This window comes from Aquarana catesbeiana, linkage group LG02 (assembly GCF_042186555.1).
Source record: "Aquarana catesbeiana isolate 2022-GZ linkage group LG02, ASM4218655v1, whole genome shotgun sequence".
Taxonomy (NCBI): domain Eukaryota; kingdom Metazoa; phylum Chordata; class Amphibia; order Anura; family Ranidae; genus Aquarana; species Aquarana catesbeiana.
In genome coordinates this window covers 285,735,048-285,751,150 of record NC_133325.1, presented here as the reverse complement: position 1 = coordinate 285,751,150, position 16,103 = coordinate 285,735,048, and the positions used below count along the sequence as shown (strand labels likewise).

The 16,103-nt window shown below is 39.6% G+C and overlaps 1 protein-coding gene across 1 annotated transcript in view; it reads left to right on the top strand.

Moving 5' to 3' along the window:
- The window catches only part of NALF1 (NALCN channel auxiliary factor 1), a 718,818-nt gene that overhangs the window by 690,023 nt on the left and 12,692 nt on the right, over positions 1–16,103 (top strand). Inside the window, exon 2 of the mRNA XM_073614475.1 lies at positions 3,129–3,300. Coding sequence (XP_073470576.1) covers positions 3,129–3,300 — 172 coding nt within the window. The remainder of the gene's footprint in view (positions 1–3,128; positions 3,301–16,103) is intronic.

Here is a 16,103-nt window from a genome sequence, read left to right as displayed (position 1 = left end):
CTTTACCTTGACCTGTCTTGACCTTTTCAAGGTAAATATAAAATCAATTATTTTAGTTGGACTTGCTCATTTATTCCTCAACTGTACTGAAACTGGGTTCTTACCTGAGCTTCCCAACGGGTCATGGGTCCAGCAATGTTTGTTATCTCAAATAAAGCAACAAAGGAAATGTAAACATACAAGTATCATTCCTTTTTCATTTTTGTGTCAGATGCAGGATTGTGAAGTTGAATTGTATCTGTTGTACTTCTTACAGCCTTGCCCACAGTTCGTGTGTGAAGTTGTAGTGAATTGGTGGATGTTGCCTCTATACAATCATAGGAAAGTAATATTCTTCACCAGCACTCCTTAGTATAATGATAATCTTGTTCTTTATTCACATCAAGCATGTGTAATAGGATCTCTTTCATTTCTATCCCAAAGGCTATTCCTCTAGTGATATAGAGTACTAATTACATTCATAGCAACTGGTCTAAAACTATAAATACATACACATTTATTTAATCACAATGTATTTCCAAAATGCTATTGCTAAGTGCATAAATTACTGGGTAGCCAGACTGTGCTGTGTTCCTTCTGCATATGGACCCCATAGCATTCACATGGTCTGCTGTGCCTAAAGTTACACCCTTGGTCAGTTGTTTTCCTAATTATCAAACAGAGAAACCATCTGACACAAAAATGGGCTGAAACCAGATTGACCTTGTAATTAATTTATTATAATTATAGGCATCAAAAGATGGTTTAATTGCTTACACTTGTAGGTTTCCTGACTCTTGCCCTGCTAAACATGCACACATGGAGTGCATCCCTTTAACCAGGAAAGTATACAATATATTGAAGCTGATAATATTAGTCATGTCATTCCACACTATCACAGAAACAGTGTTCATAAAAAAGATACTCAATTTGACTTTTCTTATATCCATTGACTGTTGTCATAAGTTCATATGCCTTCAGTTTCAAAATGTCACAAACATTATTTCTGTTTTCTTTGCATTTTGTCATGGTGTTGTGCTTTGCTATGCTATATACTGTAGATACTATATACATTTTGCAAAGCTGGTTTTGGAATCTCACAGCATTCACAGGTTATGCTTTTTTATATGAGGAACTCCGTATGCTTAAATAACAAGATCCTATATGAATATTTACACACAGCCTTCTACACTGGCTGTGTTTGGCTTAGCTACAATATACTGAGCTAAAGTGAATGACCAGAGTTGTTAATTTCCGACCAATAGCAGGACATCACATGGCCCAAACAAATATTGCTGCTCCAAATTGTTACTACAAAACACCAAGAAATTAATATATAAGAAATAGACCATGGAAATATAAGGCCCATAACAAGGAATAAGTATTGATCTTCTGACGGCCACTGGAAAAGTGGCACGTGAAATTGAATTGGTTGTAATGGACACAGTCCAATTTTCTTTTTGCTAGTTTTTATTACTGCTCTGACTGATCGTACGTCATGGATCAATATTGCTTTGTTTGTGTTATGGTCTGCTGTGAAAACCATCCATGTGTAATCCAAATAATGCTTGAGTATTTAATGTAAAATTGATGAGCATCAAAACAAAAAGAGCAGCACTCATAGGACATGTACGTTGGCATATATTTCACAACAAGCTAGTTTTCATGATTTGAAGCCTGTGAGGGAGCAGATGGCAGGCAATGGAGACTACCTGCTGCTGACAGGTGGTTAGCATAATATGGTTGCTATTACTTGACTGCTGCACCCTGGAAGATGCTCATTGTGGGTCTAGGCTCTGCTGGCTATAACATCACAGTACACAGATGAATACATAATGCTTTGTACGTAATGTTTGGATTGCTGAAGTAATGTTTTTATTGTATTCACACAATCAGCATAAGCACACGTTGGAGGATTTATAAACTTAGGCTGAGAATAGCATTTTTTTGTGAAATTAGTGTGCCATTAAATAATATTGAATAAACTGCCTTTCGCAGAGATATGGGTCTTTAATATGATAATATGAGCCTACATTATTATCATTTTTTTTCCATAAAACTACATTCTATAAGCACCACAGTATGGATGACAAAATAAGGTATAATAGCTAAATACATATTGGTTTGGTAAGGTGTTAGCTTTTTGCTTTGCTGTATCAATATGGATTGTGGTATCTGACCTTATTTGACATTGCAATCCAGTCCATCTGAAGTGCTCCTGGCTGGATAAGAGGCTACAGGATCTGAATACATTTCTTCCTCTCTTGCTGTATTTTTCTCTGATGAACAAATCAGTAAAATCATGTTGATTTTAGTGGTTTCTCTTACAGTGTAAATATATCGGAAACCTTACAGCCACACTCCACTTTTCTGGAAATTGTGATATCATTAAGCAGCACTGCAATCAAATCAACACTGAAAACCATATTCATTATCTGTCTTGCTCATTTATGGTTCAGTGGGCTTTTATCCAGGGTAATTTATGAGGAATAATTACATTTGATTGTTGTGGGGTTATCTGTAGACACATAGGACCTCAGTTTGTATTATTAAAACACAAACTGAGATGAAATCTCTTTCAAATGTCTACATTTAGTCTGGAAACAATACCACTTTGAACCTTTCCATTGCCCACTTTATTGACTGCCATTTCACCTTTTGCTGCTCTTTAAATATAACATTTACCAAAAAGTGGAGCTATACTGTAAACATGAATTGAGTTTTGAAAATGTGTGCTGAATGACCATGACTGCTTGCTATTCTTTGCCAGGGACTGTTGGTATCAGTTATGTTATATTGCATGCTTCCAATAGATTCTCTTGTATAACATGCAAATAAATGTGAATCAAACAGTTGCACAGTAGTAGCCATTAGACAAATTAAAGGAATAGATATGCAGTCTCTGTTGCACTGGCATTGTATGCAGGCTAATATATCATGTAAATTAGCTGATATTACAGATGAAAAATACAATTAATTGAGGCTCTAAATTGCACAGTGGACATGTCAAAATAATGATTATTATAAATCCCCTGTGTGATAATTACTTAGCATTTTTTAAAGCTTAGCTGCATTAATGTATTCAGAGTTAAAGTAAACAAAACAAATTGCTATATAACATTACCTTACAGTTTTTTTTTTCTTTCCAGACTGTCTATAAATCCTGGCTGTGTTCCCAGTATTTCCAAGTTACACAATTCGAATGCAGTAGCAAAATTCCTTGCAAGCAATACTGTTTGGAGGTTCAAACGCGGTGTCCGTTTATTTTACCAGACAACGATGATGTCGTGTATGGTGGACTATCAAGTTTCATTTGTACAGGTAAGATGTATTTTTAAATATAGAAAGATATCATCTGAAACCCTAAAAGAATTAAAGCCATTGCCATTCGTGACCTTTTATTCTGCAAAAGAGAATTGCCTGGCTAGACCTCATGCTTTAGCACTGCTGTGCAAAATGTGTCAAATAATTTTCATCATAATGATACTTTGATAAAAAGCACACTGGTTTCTGCATCTGGCCATTAACAGATAATTTATTTTATACTCAGTTATACTGTTTAGAATTTGTTATACTCTTACAGAAAGGAAAAGGCTAATGCCCTGTACACATGACCGGTTTTGCCATCGGAATAAACTTCGAAGTTTTCTCCGATGGAACTCCGACGGAATTCCATTCAAGCGGTCTTGCCTACACACAGTCAAACCAAAGTCCGACCAAAGTCCGACTGTCAAGAATGCGGTGACGTACAACATGTACGACGGGACTAGAAAAAGGAAGTTCAATAGCCAGCAGCCAATAGCTTCTGTCTTGTACTTGCTTCAGAGCATGCGTCGTTTTTGGTCCGTCGGAACAGCATACAGACGAGCGGTTTTCCCAATAGGAATTGGTTCCGCCGGAAATATTTAGAACATGTTTATGTTTTATTTCTAGGTCCATCAGAATTTTCTAAAAAAAGTCCAATGAGGCATACACATGATCGGAATATACGATGAAAAGCTTCCGTCAGACTTTTTCTGTCGGACATTCTGCTCTTGTGTACGCGGCATAAGTTCTGGAGCCAGTACTGGTGAGGATGTCTGTTAGTTCCCCCAAACAGTGGTAGTTTTTCCATTTTGAGTCTGTTCCTTATGGGAGGTTATCACCAGCATCATCCCTATTTTTCCTCAGTTTATCCAGTAATGGCTGGTCATCATCAAGGTATAAGTGGCTGATGCTGTGGTCAAATAACTCAGCTGACTCCTCCATGGCTGATGTTGGGGTTGTGGCAGTAATAGATGTGGACAAGGAGGCAGGTTTATCCACTCTGGCAACTGCAGGGGACTGCACACTTGTCTCTGCTTGCATGACAGAGTATGAGGAGGATGAGGAAGGTTTAGTAAGCCAGTCCAACACCTCCTCTGCATGCTGTGGCTGGATAGCATGGGCAAACTCACAAACAGAGAAAATTATGCCCTGCCTACAGACTGACCACCATGTCCACCTTTGCCCGTGGACACATTTGTTGCTGGCCCCCTTACAGTGCCTAGGGAACAATTGCCTCTCCTTGTTGCCCTCCCAGACATTATTGGGAGGGAGGGGGCAGTGCTTATAAGCAAATGTAAAGAAGAATCTGTACATAGATGCACTTTAATCAATGTAAAGTGGTGTTTGGTGCACTTTAATTTGAGTACTCACACTACACAGACACACTCCATGGATACACTATAATATACTGCAATATAATAGGCCAAATGTACAGTGACGCACAGAACTATACGACATTAAACTTGCAGTAACGCACACAGAAGTAAATGGCGTTAAACTTGCAGTAACGCACAAAGACGTAAATGGTGTTAAACTGGCAGTAATGCACACAGAAGTAAATGGCGTTAAACTTGCAGTACTGCACAAAACTTTATGGCGTTAAACTGGCAGTAACGCACACAAAACGATATGGCGTTAAACTGGCAGTAGCGCACACAGAACTATATGGCGTTAAACTGGCAGTAATGCACACAGAAGTAAATGGCGTTAAACTTGCAGTAACGCACAAAACTATATGGCGTTAAACTGGCAGTAACACACACAGAACTATATGGTGTTAAACTGGCAGTAACTCAGACAGAACTTTATGGTGTTAAACTGGCAGTAACTCAGACAGAACTATATGGCGTTAAACTGGCAGTAATGCACAAAACTATATGGCGTTAAACTTGCAGTAACGCACACAGAAGTAAATGGCGTCATTTGGGATGTAGCACCCGCATGAACAGAGCTGTTTTCCCCAATTTTATATTCATGTAAATCTGCATGCATGTCCCTGAGTTTACACTGTCTGTGTTCAGGGTCATGTACCCACACCCACACGGATGTCAGATTGGGAACAGCAGCTATGCCTGTGTAGCTATTGCATCCCAATTGACATAAATGGGACTGCCTGCCAGAACACCTGTGCATCCCTGTGTGGGTAAACATGATCCTCCATGGGTGTACACTTTAGTATACCACATGTGAACGATGCTTTAGTACTAATTTAGCAGGAATTTTGTAAGTTACGTTGTGTTTATGTGCAATATTAATACAATACAAAAACTAAAACAGGATTTGAAAGAATTGTTTTGCTGAATAAACTCTTAAACAGAGCTGGACAAATTCCATGACCCAGATAGCAAATACAGCTTAAAAAATACAATTTGTTGTCAATAGAAGCACATAGACCTTGGCGCATAAAACTGCCTGCTGGTTCCTATATCAGGTTGATCTGTCACTGTAGTCTATATTCATTTGTCTCTATACTCAAAACAAAAAGATTTAATTATACTTATCATATAAAATGTAAACATCCATAAATATACAGAAATGCAGTTATTTTGCAATTAATCCTGAACTCCAGGTATTTCTAAATGTTCACCTTGACGTGTCCCCATGCCTACACTGCAAGGGTCAAATTCTCTTTTCATTTAGGGGAATTAGAATAAGCACACCACTAATCCAATACATTTCTCCCTCATCAGCTGGCACTCTTCTTCACTCTTTGACACTCTGGAAGTGACCAAGCCCTTGGTATCCCATTGCAGGACCACTGGGGCAGCACCATGACAACTGCAGATCGAAAAAGAGGCCAAAATGGCACTATCCTTGGCAGACAGGAGTATAGGAAGGTTTACTTCTGCTTTAAATTAACCTGTTGCTTTGCAGCACTGCATGGCACAGGCTTATTTTAAGTACAGACTTTACTGTTACAGTTTGTAAAAGTATACAAGCAAGAAATGTTTAGACAACATCTTATTCCACTAACAACTTGGATATTGTACTGACACTAATAAGTCCCAGCGATACAATTCTACAATTCTTATTCTTTGATTGATACACCTCCTTCAGATGAATTATACATCAAATTTCCTGCATTCTGATATTCCTTTTGTGAATGAATTTATAAAATGTAAAATCTAACAGAAATATGGCCTTGAATGTATATATGGATTGAATGTATATACTGTATATAAATATATATATATATATATATATATATATATATATATATATATATATATATATATATATATATATATATGTGTGTGTATGTTTTCACCCAAGATTTACAACTTTTGTTATACATTTTTAACTAGTTGCCGCCCGTCCATGGTCAAATGACAGTGGTGCGGCTCTCGTTCTGGGACGCCGTCATATGACGGCGTCCCAGAACGGCTGCTCTTGCGCACCCGCGGGGGTGCACAGCACATCGATCGTGGCCACGCCGTGTTGCTAGGACATGGCACGACCCGGATCTCTGTGGCTCCGTGTCCAATCACAGCCGGTCACATGTAAACACGGAGATGCCAGTAATCGATTTTTCAGAATTTTTTTTTTTTTTAGTAAAAAATAAAAAAACCCAGCAGTGATTAAATACCACCAAAATAAAGCTATATTTGTGTGAGGAAAATGATAAAATATTTGTTTGGGTACAGTGTAGCATGACAGCGCAATTGTCATTCAAAGTGCGACAGCACTGAGCTGAAAGATGACTTGGGCAGGAAAGGGGTGTAAGTACCCTGTAGGCAAGTGGTTAAAGTGATTTTTTTTAAATCCACTGAAAAAAATTGTGAAATGTGTAAACTTTGTGTGGAAAAAAATATAAAAATAGACCCCTTACTGTGCTGCTTCTATGCTGCTCTGTACCTTGCCATCAACTTGCTGAACTTGATGTTCTGCAGGTGAGGCTACTGGTGGAATATTGCATATTGGGCAGCTGTGTTGACATTTCCATATGGCTGCACTGTAACGTAAGAGCATACCATGCATGGCTAGCCACATTAAGGCTGATCTCTGTTCAAAGACTCAAAGTATAAAAGTGTAGGGTCTACTATAGTGGAAGTACACTAAGCAAACTAAAAGGTGGAGCAAAATGTCACTAATGTGCTGAAGGATGGGATGCCAGGATCCGGATTACAGCCTCAGAGCTTAAAATCCAAGTCAGTAACAACTACTGCTATATTGCTGTCATCAGAAGTCCCAATAATGTTAGAATCCAGGCAGATATACACTATATAAACACAGAGTGAATGCAGTTACAAACAAATGTAAGCTATATTTATTAAATATATTTTACTGCAACAAGAGTAATTACATCATTTTGTCTTGACTTTGGCTCATGTAATGCCCTGTACAGCAGCACTCAGTTTAGGAGAGGGAGGGCCATCACTTGAAACCATAGTCATATTCTCCTGTAGTGCACATGGGCTGACAGACAGGGAGTGTTTGATCAGTGTTTTTGACAGCTGTTAAGCTGCTGTAGTAGAATTTTAGAAACTGGATATGCTGTGGAGCCTCTATCAGAACTAGGTGCATAGAATTACAAATCCTGTGGCAGATAAAAATGTATATGTTTAAACTGTGCATTTTGCTGCTTGCTTGGCATTGTAGCTGGATGCATAGTACAGGGCTCCTGCTGCTGATCCTGATGTTCAGCCTGGCTCTGCTTCATTCATCCTGCTTTTGGTCTCCCACCTACATCAGCCCTCTCCCTCTTGCCCACCATCAGCTTTGCTCCATGTTACTTGCTAGAAAGAAAAAAACTCTGGAATTCCTCTGCAGCAGGCTTTGTATCCTTAAAATGACACCAGCTTCCATGCCACCGACAACAAGGATGCCACACTCCTGCTGGAACCCTTTGCCTACACTCTTGCAAAGGAGGAGAGCATGGGCAAACACGCAAATACTCAATCCTCTATATCCCCAGAATGCCCTGTACACATTACTGAGGAACCTGAACACACACCATTGGGGTGAGTGGAACAAAATAAGGGAGAGTATTAATGAGTAGCCTAAATACCCTGTCATTTCCACTGCCTGGGCTGTCAATGCTGCTCATGCTAAGCCTACTTTACAGAAGTCCTGCTCTCAGTTAATAAGGGGGACTCCTCTGCACTGGGAAGTCTAGTAGGAGATATAGAGGGCAAGGCTATACCCTTAAAACATGACGTGGCCATGCTCAGATTAAAGACAAATACACATGATATCAAAATTGAAAGATCTGGAAAATAGACTCAAATGCAAAACATTTAGATGTATTGGTATTCATGAGCATGTCTACATCCCACTGAATTTATTGAGACTTGTTTATGCAAAATACCTTTGACAGCAAAAATCTTTTAGTTTGCAATGGAGAGGGTCCATATAGTATAGGGTCAGCCTTATTTTCCTGCTTTTCCTCTAGTTATAGAAAAAAAGAGTAAAATTCTTGTATGTTAAACATAGTTTGTGGAATTTCCCTACTTCATGTATATCCTTCTAAACTCAGAGTGGCTGTCAATAAAAAAGGGTATTTCTTTGACTCTGCTTTTGATGCCTTGACTAGACCCTAACAAAAGAACTCTAATGCCGCGTAAACACGATTGGACTTTACGGCATACTTGGTCCGGCGTACTGGATTTCGTCGGACAATTCGATCGTGTGTGGGCTCCAGCGGACTTTGTTTTCTCAAAAGTGTGACGGTCTTATGGGGCATACACACGGTCGGACTTTTCGTCTACAAAAGTCCGACGGACGCCGACGGGCCAAAGCCGGCTGACAATTCGATCGTGTGTGGGCTTCCCCGGACTTTTAGCGGACTTTTCCAGCCGCAAATCTGACGAACTTTAGATTTGAAACATGCTTCAAATCTTTACGTCGTAACTACGCCGGACCCAGGAATCCACTTGTCTGTATGCTAGTCCGACAGACAAAAACTCACGCTAGGGCAGCTATTGGCTACTGGCTATCAACTTCCTTATTTTAGTCCGGTGTACGTCATCACGTACGAATCCATCGGACTTTGGTGTGTGTAGATAAGTCCGGTCATTAGAAAGTCTGTTGAAAGTTCGCCAAAAGTCCATCAAAAGTCTGACGAAAGTCTGTCGGATGGGCTGTCGGACTTTTTTAGCTGAAAAGTCCGACCGTGTGTACGCGGCATGAAGGATCCCTTTCGCTGCTTAATTTTAAACCACTCCTTGTTCAACATCATTGTGTGGCTGCATGCCTACTTAAAAGAATCTTAGATGAAGGAGTTTATTCCTGATACTGCAGTCATGCATGTACAGTATCTCACAAAAGTGAGTACACCCCTCACATTTTTTGTAAATATTTTAATATATCTTTTCATGTGACAACACTGAAGAAATGGCACTTTGCTACAATGTAAAGTAGGGGAGTGTAAATTTGCTGTCCCCTCAAAATAACTCAGCACACAGCCATTAATGTCTAAACCGCTGGCAACAAAAGTGAGTACACCCCTAAGTGAAAATGTCCAAATTGGGTCCAATTATCGATTGTCCCTCCCCAGTGTCATGTGACTAATTCGTGTTACAAGGTCCCAGGTGCGAATGGGGAGCAGGTGTGTTAAATTTGGTGTTATCGCTCTCACTCTCTCATACTGGTCACTGTAAGTTCAACATGGCACCTCGTGGCAAAGAACTCTCTGAGGATCTGAAAAAAAGAATTGTTGCTATACATAAAGATGGCCTAGGCTATAAGAAGATTGCGGAGACCCTGAAACTGAGCTGCAGGATGGTGGCCAAGACCATACAGCGCTTTAACAGGACAGGTTCCACTCAGAAAAGGAAGTTGAGTGCACGTGCTCAGCGTCAAACCCAGAGGTTGTCCTTAGGAAATAGATGTATGAGTGCTGCCAGCATTGCTGCAGAGGTTGAAAGGGTGGGGGGGTCAGCCTGTCAGTGCTCAGACCATACGACGCACACTGCATCAAATTGGTCTGCATGGCTGTCGTCCCAGAAGGAAGCCTCTTCTAAAGATGATGCACAAGAAAGCCCACAAACAGTTTGCTGAAGACAAGCATACTAAAGCCATGGATTACTGGAACCATGCCCTGTGGTCTAATGAGGCCAAGATAAACTTATTTGGTTCAGATGGTGTCAAGCGTGTGTGGCAGTATCCAGGTGAGAAGTACAAAGACAAGTGTGTCTTGCCTAGAGTCAAGCATGGTGATGGGAGTGTCATGGTCTGGGGCTGCATGAGTGCTGCAGGCACTGGAGAGATACAGTTCACTGAGGGAACCATGCATGCCAACATGTACTGTGACATACTGAAGCAGAGCATGATCCCCTCCCTTCGGCGAATGGGCCACAAGGCAGTATTCCAACATAACAATCCCAAACACACCTCCAAGACGACCACTGCCTTTCTAAAGAAGCTGAGCTTAAAGGTGATGGACTGGCCAAGCATGTTTCCAGACCTAAACCCTATTGAGCATCTGTGGGGCATCCTCAAATGGAAGGTGGAGGAGTGCAAGGTCTCTAACATCCACCAGCTTTGTGATGTCATCATGGAGGAGTGGAAGAGGACTCCAGTGGCAACCTGTGAAGCTCTGGTGAACTCCATGCCCAAGAGGGTTAAGACAGTGCTGGAAAATAATGGTGGCCACACAAAATATTGACACTTTGGGCCCAATTTGGACATTTTCACTTAGGGGTGTACTCACTTTTTCTGCCAGCAGTTTAGACATTAATGGCTGTTTGTTTAGTTATTTTGAGTGGATAGCAAATTTACACTGTTATACAAGCTGTACACTCAGTACTTTACATTGTAGCAAAGTGTTGTTCATTCAGCAAAGTGTTGTTCATTGTAGCATAGTGTATTGTTCAGCGTTGTCACATGAAAAGATATAATAAAATATATACAAAAATGTGAAGGGTGTACTTACTTTTGTGAGATACTGTATTTTGCAATTCTATCTGTTCTTAATCGCCTCTTCTTTGGGTAGAAAAAGTTACATTTTTGTAGCCATTCCTCACAACTGAGGTCTTATCATTTTTTTCCCTTTTCCGAACTCTCTTCAGTTCAAGAACATTCTTTCTCAGGATTGGTGACCAATCTGAACTGCATACTCAAGATGAGGTTGAACCAGAGTTTTGTAATGTGATAGAATTATTGTTTTATCTCTTGAGTAAATATCCTTTTTAATACATGATAGCAGTCTGCTAGGCTTACTTGTTGCTGCTTGTTATTGCTTTCTTTTTCTGAGTCTGTGATCTACTAGGACCTCAGTTCTTTTTCCATTCTTAATTCCCCCAGAGGATCTCCCCTTAAAGTGGTTGTAAACCCTTACAAACCACTTTTCACTACAGGTAAGCCTATAGTAAGGCTTACCTGTAGCTACCGTGGATATCTCCTAAACCTGCATGTCATCGGCATATGCACACTGAAGCAACGGCTCGTTCATGGCCAATACTTCAGCTGACGTACCCGTGGCTCCTGCACACATGCGCAGGAGTGACATCGTTGCAGCTCTGGCCAATCACAGCGCCTTTGTCTTGCAGGTTTTTTTTTTTAGTGGGTTTACAACCACTTTAAAGAGTATCTTGTATACATGTTTTTAGCCCCAAAGTGCCTAACTTTACATGTTTCAGTGAAAAACCTCTTCTGCCACTTAGCCATCCACCCTTCTATTTTACCAAGATGCTTTATCCTGTGGCAAAATTATTGCCTTTCATACCCGTGTATCATCTATCTAAGAACACTAAAATTGAACTATTTATTCCAACCTCTATATTATTTATGAACAAGATAAACATTATTGGTCCCAGGACAAGGTTCACAACTCTAGCCCATTTCCAGTAACCAGCATTCCATCCATGTGTATACAATTTCTTCAATGTCAATAGACCTTAGTTTATAAATTAAACATTTGTGGGAGGTGTATGGAATGCTTTAGAAAATCCAAGAAAGCTATGTCCACTGACCTTCCTTTATCCATGTTATTGCTCACCTCCTCAAAGAATGTTGAAAGGTTGTTATGACAAGAACAGTCTTTCATAAATATATGTTGGTTGCTACCAATGATACAATTTCCACTGGCAAATTCTTGGTTATGGTCCCTTACAATTCCTCCAAATATGTCACATACTATTGATGTTAGGTTGACTGGTCTGTAGTTTCCTGGTATATATCTTGGACCTTTTTTAAAATATTGGCACCACATTTACAATTGCTTTTCTTCATTAGTTGGTACCATCTACCTTGTGCTGTTTGAAATAATTGATGCAAGGGAGCATTCGTTCTTGTTTCTGGCTTCCACCATCTGACTCATATGTTTAAAAATGTCAAGCCCCACTTTAGTGTGCAGTGCCTTATGTACAATCAATATCAGTATAGTTAAAGTTACCCATAATAATACCATTGCCCTGTTCCCCCACCATTTCTAATTGTGAAAAGAGATGAGTTTCATCCTCATCCTTGAGGTTAGGGGGCCTACAGTGTGCATTCACAATTAATTTACTGTTTGTTTAGTACCTTTGAGGTGCCAGTCATAAAGACTTTGCACATCAACTCCTTAATTGTGATGTCATCTTCCACACTGTCTTTCAGATTGGTTTTGACATACTTCTTCCCCTCTTCCATCCACCCAATCACAAATGTGACAGCGTCCCACATAGGGTTCTATATATAGCCCCTTTCAGCTGTCAGCCAGAAGATTCCTGGCTGACAGTGTAAACAAAGGGTCCCAAGATACTAGTGGCAATGCCCATGAAGTCACAGGGGAGGTGGACCTGATGGGGAACTAGTTTCCACAGATGCAGTGCCTGTTGCTTGAGCAGAGCCCTGATAGGGGAACTGAAAGATTAGTACCCCATTAGGTTTGGCTTGCATTGGATTGACAGCGCACAGCAGTGGGCAGATATTGATTTCAATACACTGCTATGTGCTGTCAATCAGAAGCAAGGTGGACTTAAGGTGGCTAAGCACTGACAATTTCAGTGTGGAGACGTGACAGAATTCTAATTATTTAAAAATTCCACAAATTATGTTTTGTTCTGTTCTTTTTTCTCTCATTCTTCTGTAAAACAAACTATGTAAAAAAGTATAAACATTGTTATTTTTAAATAAAAACTTCTTGGTGAAAAAAAAATGACAATAATAACACAAAATATAGCTATTAGTGCATAATCAATATAGATCCATTTGCATTAATTGGCATAATACATCTCTTTTCCCCATTTTAAATATTTCAGTCTTTTATTCCAAAATCCAACTAAGTATGCATATAGCACCACCGTGTGGCCAAGGATGATAAGTGAAACTAGATAAAACATTTTGCACATAATCAAATTCCCAAACAGAAAATCTAGACTACGTTTGGAATCATTGATCTGTAGAATGTTGTTTAGCATAGAGTTTGAGTTGAGGTCTCAGTAGCTACATTTTTATTGCCCTCACTGCAGATTGCTTTCAAGATGTGTGCTCTTTTTTTAACAAAGAATTAGGTCTTTTTTTTAGCATTTTAAGCCTCAACTACATAAAATTGTATTGCGTTAATAAGGTAATGAGTTATGAGTTCATGCTCATTACCCATAAGGATTCTACTAAATTCTGTAGTTATCCTTAATAGTAGTATCTAAAGCCATTTATTTTTCATTTTTGGATAAAAATAGGGAAGGGTTAAAAACACTGTCAAAATATAACCAAAGGCAATTGTTTTTTGTTTTAAGTAGAGTGGAGAGGGATCAGAACACCTGTTATGTTTTTATTGCTGCCTGTATCCCCGTTAGGGACATTCATTTTTTTATTATGTCCTGGTACCCTTATCACTGAAAGTGAGAGTGAAAAGAAATCACACATTTTGGGTTGTCCCCAGAACAGAAATAAAGGGGAAATCAATCTTCCTTACACAGAAATCTTCCTTACACAGGGGAGCCAGAGATGTAGGATCATATGACTGAACTGGAGTGGATTAAAAAGTAGTAGGCACACACATATTTTTATACAGGATATGCAGGATAGATAGGAGGAGAGGGGAGGGAATGTTTTTAAAAATAGTTTCAGTTAAGATGGCTATAGGTGTATTGGGAATTGGCCATTTCAGCAAAGACCAGTCAGATTTTCAATCCATCTATGGCTGTTCCTGCTTGACAGAAGTCAACCTAATGATCTGTTTCTCTCAAGCAGGAATATTGAAAATGTTTCACTTGATCAGCACAAGCAGCCAGTTGGCTTCAATGCTGATCAGAGTTTTCTGACAGTGAAGTAGTCCCCGCTGTAAGAATACAATAGCACAGTGGGGAGGATTTCTCCATCCACTTCGACCAGTCCACTGGCCAACCAAAAAATAAAATCTATCTATCTGTGGCCAGCTTTAGCCTTTTCTCCCATCTAACCACACAGAGTTAGCCTAAACTTAAATATATTAATTCTTCTCATTCTAAAGCTGGCCATACACTGATTGACATTGGTCTGGTTCAGCAGGGCCAGACCAAATTTCTGTTAGTATGTGGCTATGTGGCCATCCACGCTCAACAGAAGTTGATAGTTTGATTGACTTCTGTTGAAGGGACATCCTGGGAATGGTTTCTCGATTAGCTGCTGCAACCACTTATATTGGCTGAGGAACCCAGATTAACTGTTATGGCACTGTAGGAGCAGCAGAATATGCACAAGTTTAGATTGTGCGTTTCATTCCTTCAAAGGACAAAGACAAAAGATGGGTAAATGTCTAATGCCCTGTACACACGATAGGATTTTCCGATGGAAAAATGTGATAGGACCTTGTTGTCGGAAATTCCGACCGTGTGTAGGCTCCATCACACATTTTCCATAAGAATTTCAGACACACAAAGTTTGAGGGCTTGCTATAAAATTTTCCAACAACAAAATCCGTTGTTGGAAATTCCGATCGTGTGTACACAAATCCGATGCACAAAGTGCCACGCATGCTCAGAATAAATTAAGAGACGAAAGCTATTGGCTACTGCCCTGTTTATAGTCCCGACGTACATGTTTTACGTCACCGCGTTCAGATCGATCGGATTTTCCGACAACTTTGTGTGACCGTGTGTATGCAAGACAAGTTTGAGCCAACATCCGTCGGAAAAAATCCCATGGATTTTGTTGTCGGAAAATCCTATCGTGTGTACAGGGCATAAGACTCTTGGTTTTTTCCAGTTAGCAACATTTTGTCCTCTAGGGTAATGATACAATGCTCTTTCCTTGCTCCTGATGGCTTTTTCCTGCTACACCTAAACAACACAGCAAGGTCACCACCTTGCAGCCATCCTGTGACTGGACAGTAAAGGACTAGCAACAGCCTCGAATAATCATCTCTCTGCTTTCTCCTTCTGCCAGCTTGTAATATTAAATCCAGGACATGTGCCACCCGATTGGCTCTAAGTACAAACCCTCCCTCTTCAAGTCTGTTGTACAGGAAAGTTTCAAATTAAGTTAGATTTCAATAAAATCAAGTCAAATGTAGGTAATATTTGAAGTTGTATTTACAATGCATTTATTTTTTTTTTTTTAATCAAACACATAATTGTTTTATTGTTTTTATTAATTTATGCCTGGATTTCTGCTTTAAAGATGAAATCCAGGGAATATTTTTTTTTTTTAAACTTACATTGGGCCAGCTTTGCTACATGTAATGATCCATGTGTCACATCCAGAGGTTCACTGGGGATTCTGAAATTCTTATATCTCTTGTATTTTTTCAATGAATGCAAGGCATTCTGTAATTGGGTTAGATGGTGACCATGACATAGTCTGCCTCTTCCCTCCAGCTCCTTCAATCAGAGAATGTACAAACAACAAATCGCTATAGCAGCACATAGAACAGGACATCGATTATTGTATGTAGCACAGAATACTACAGTGTACTT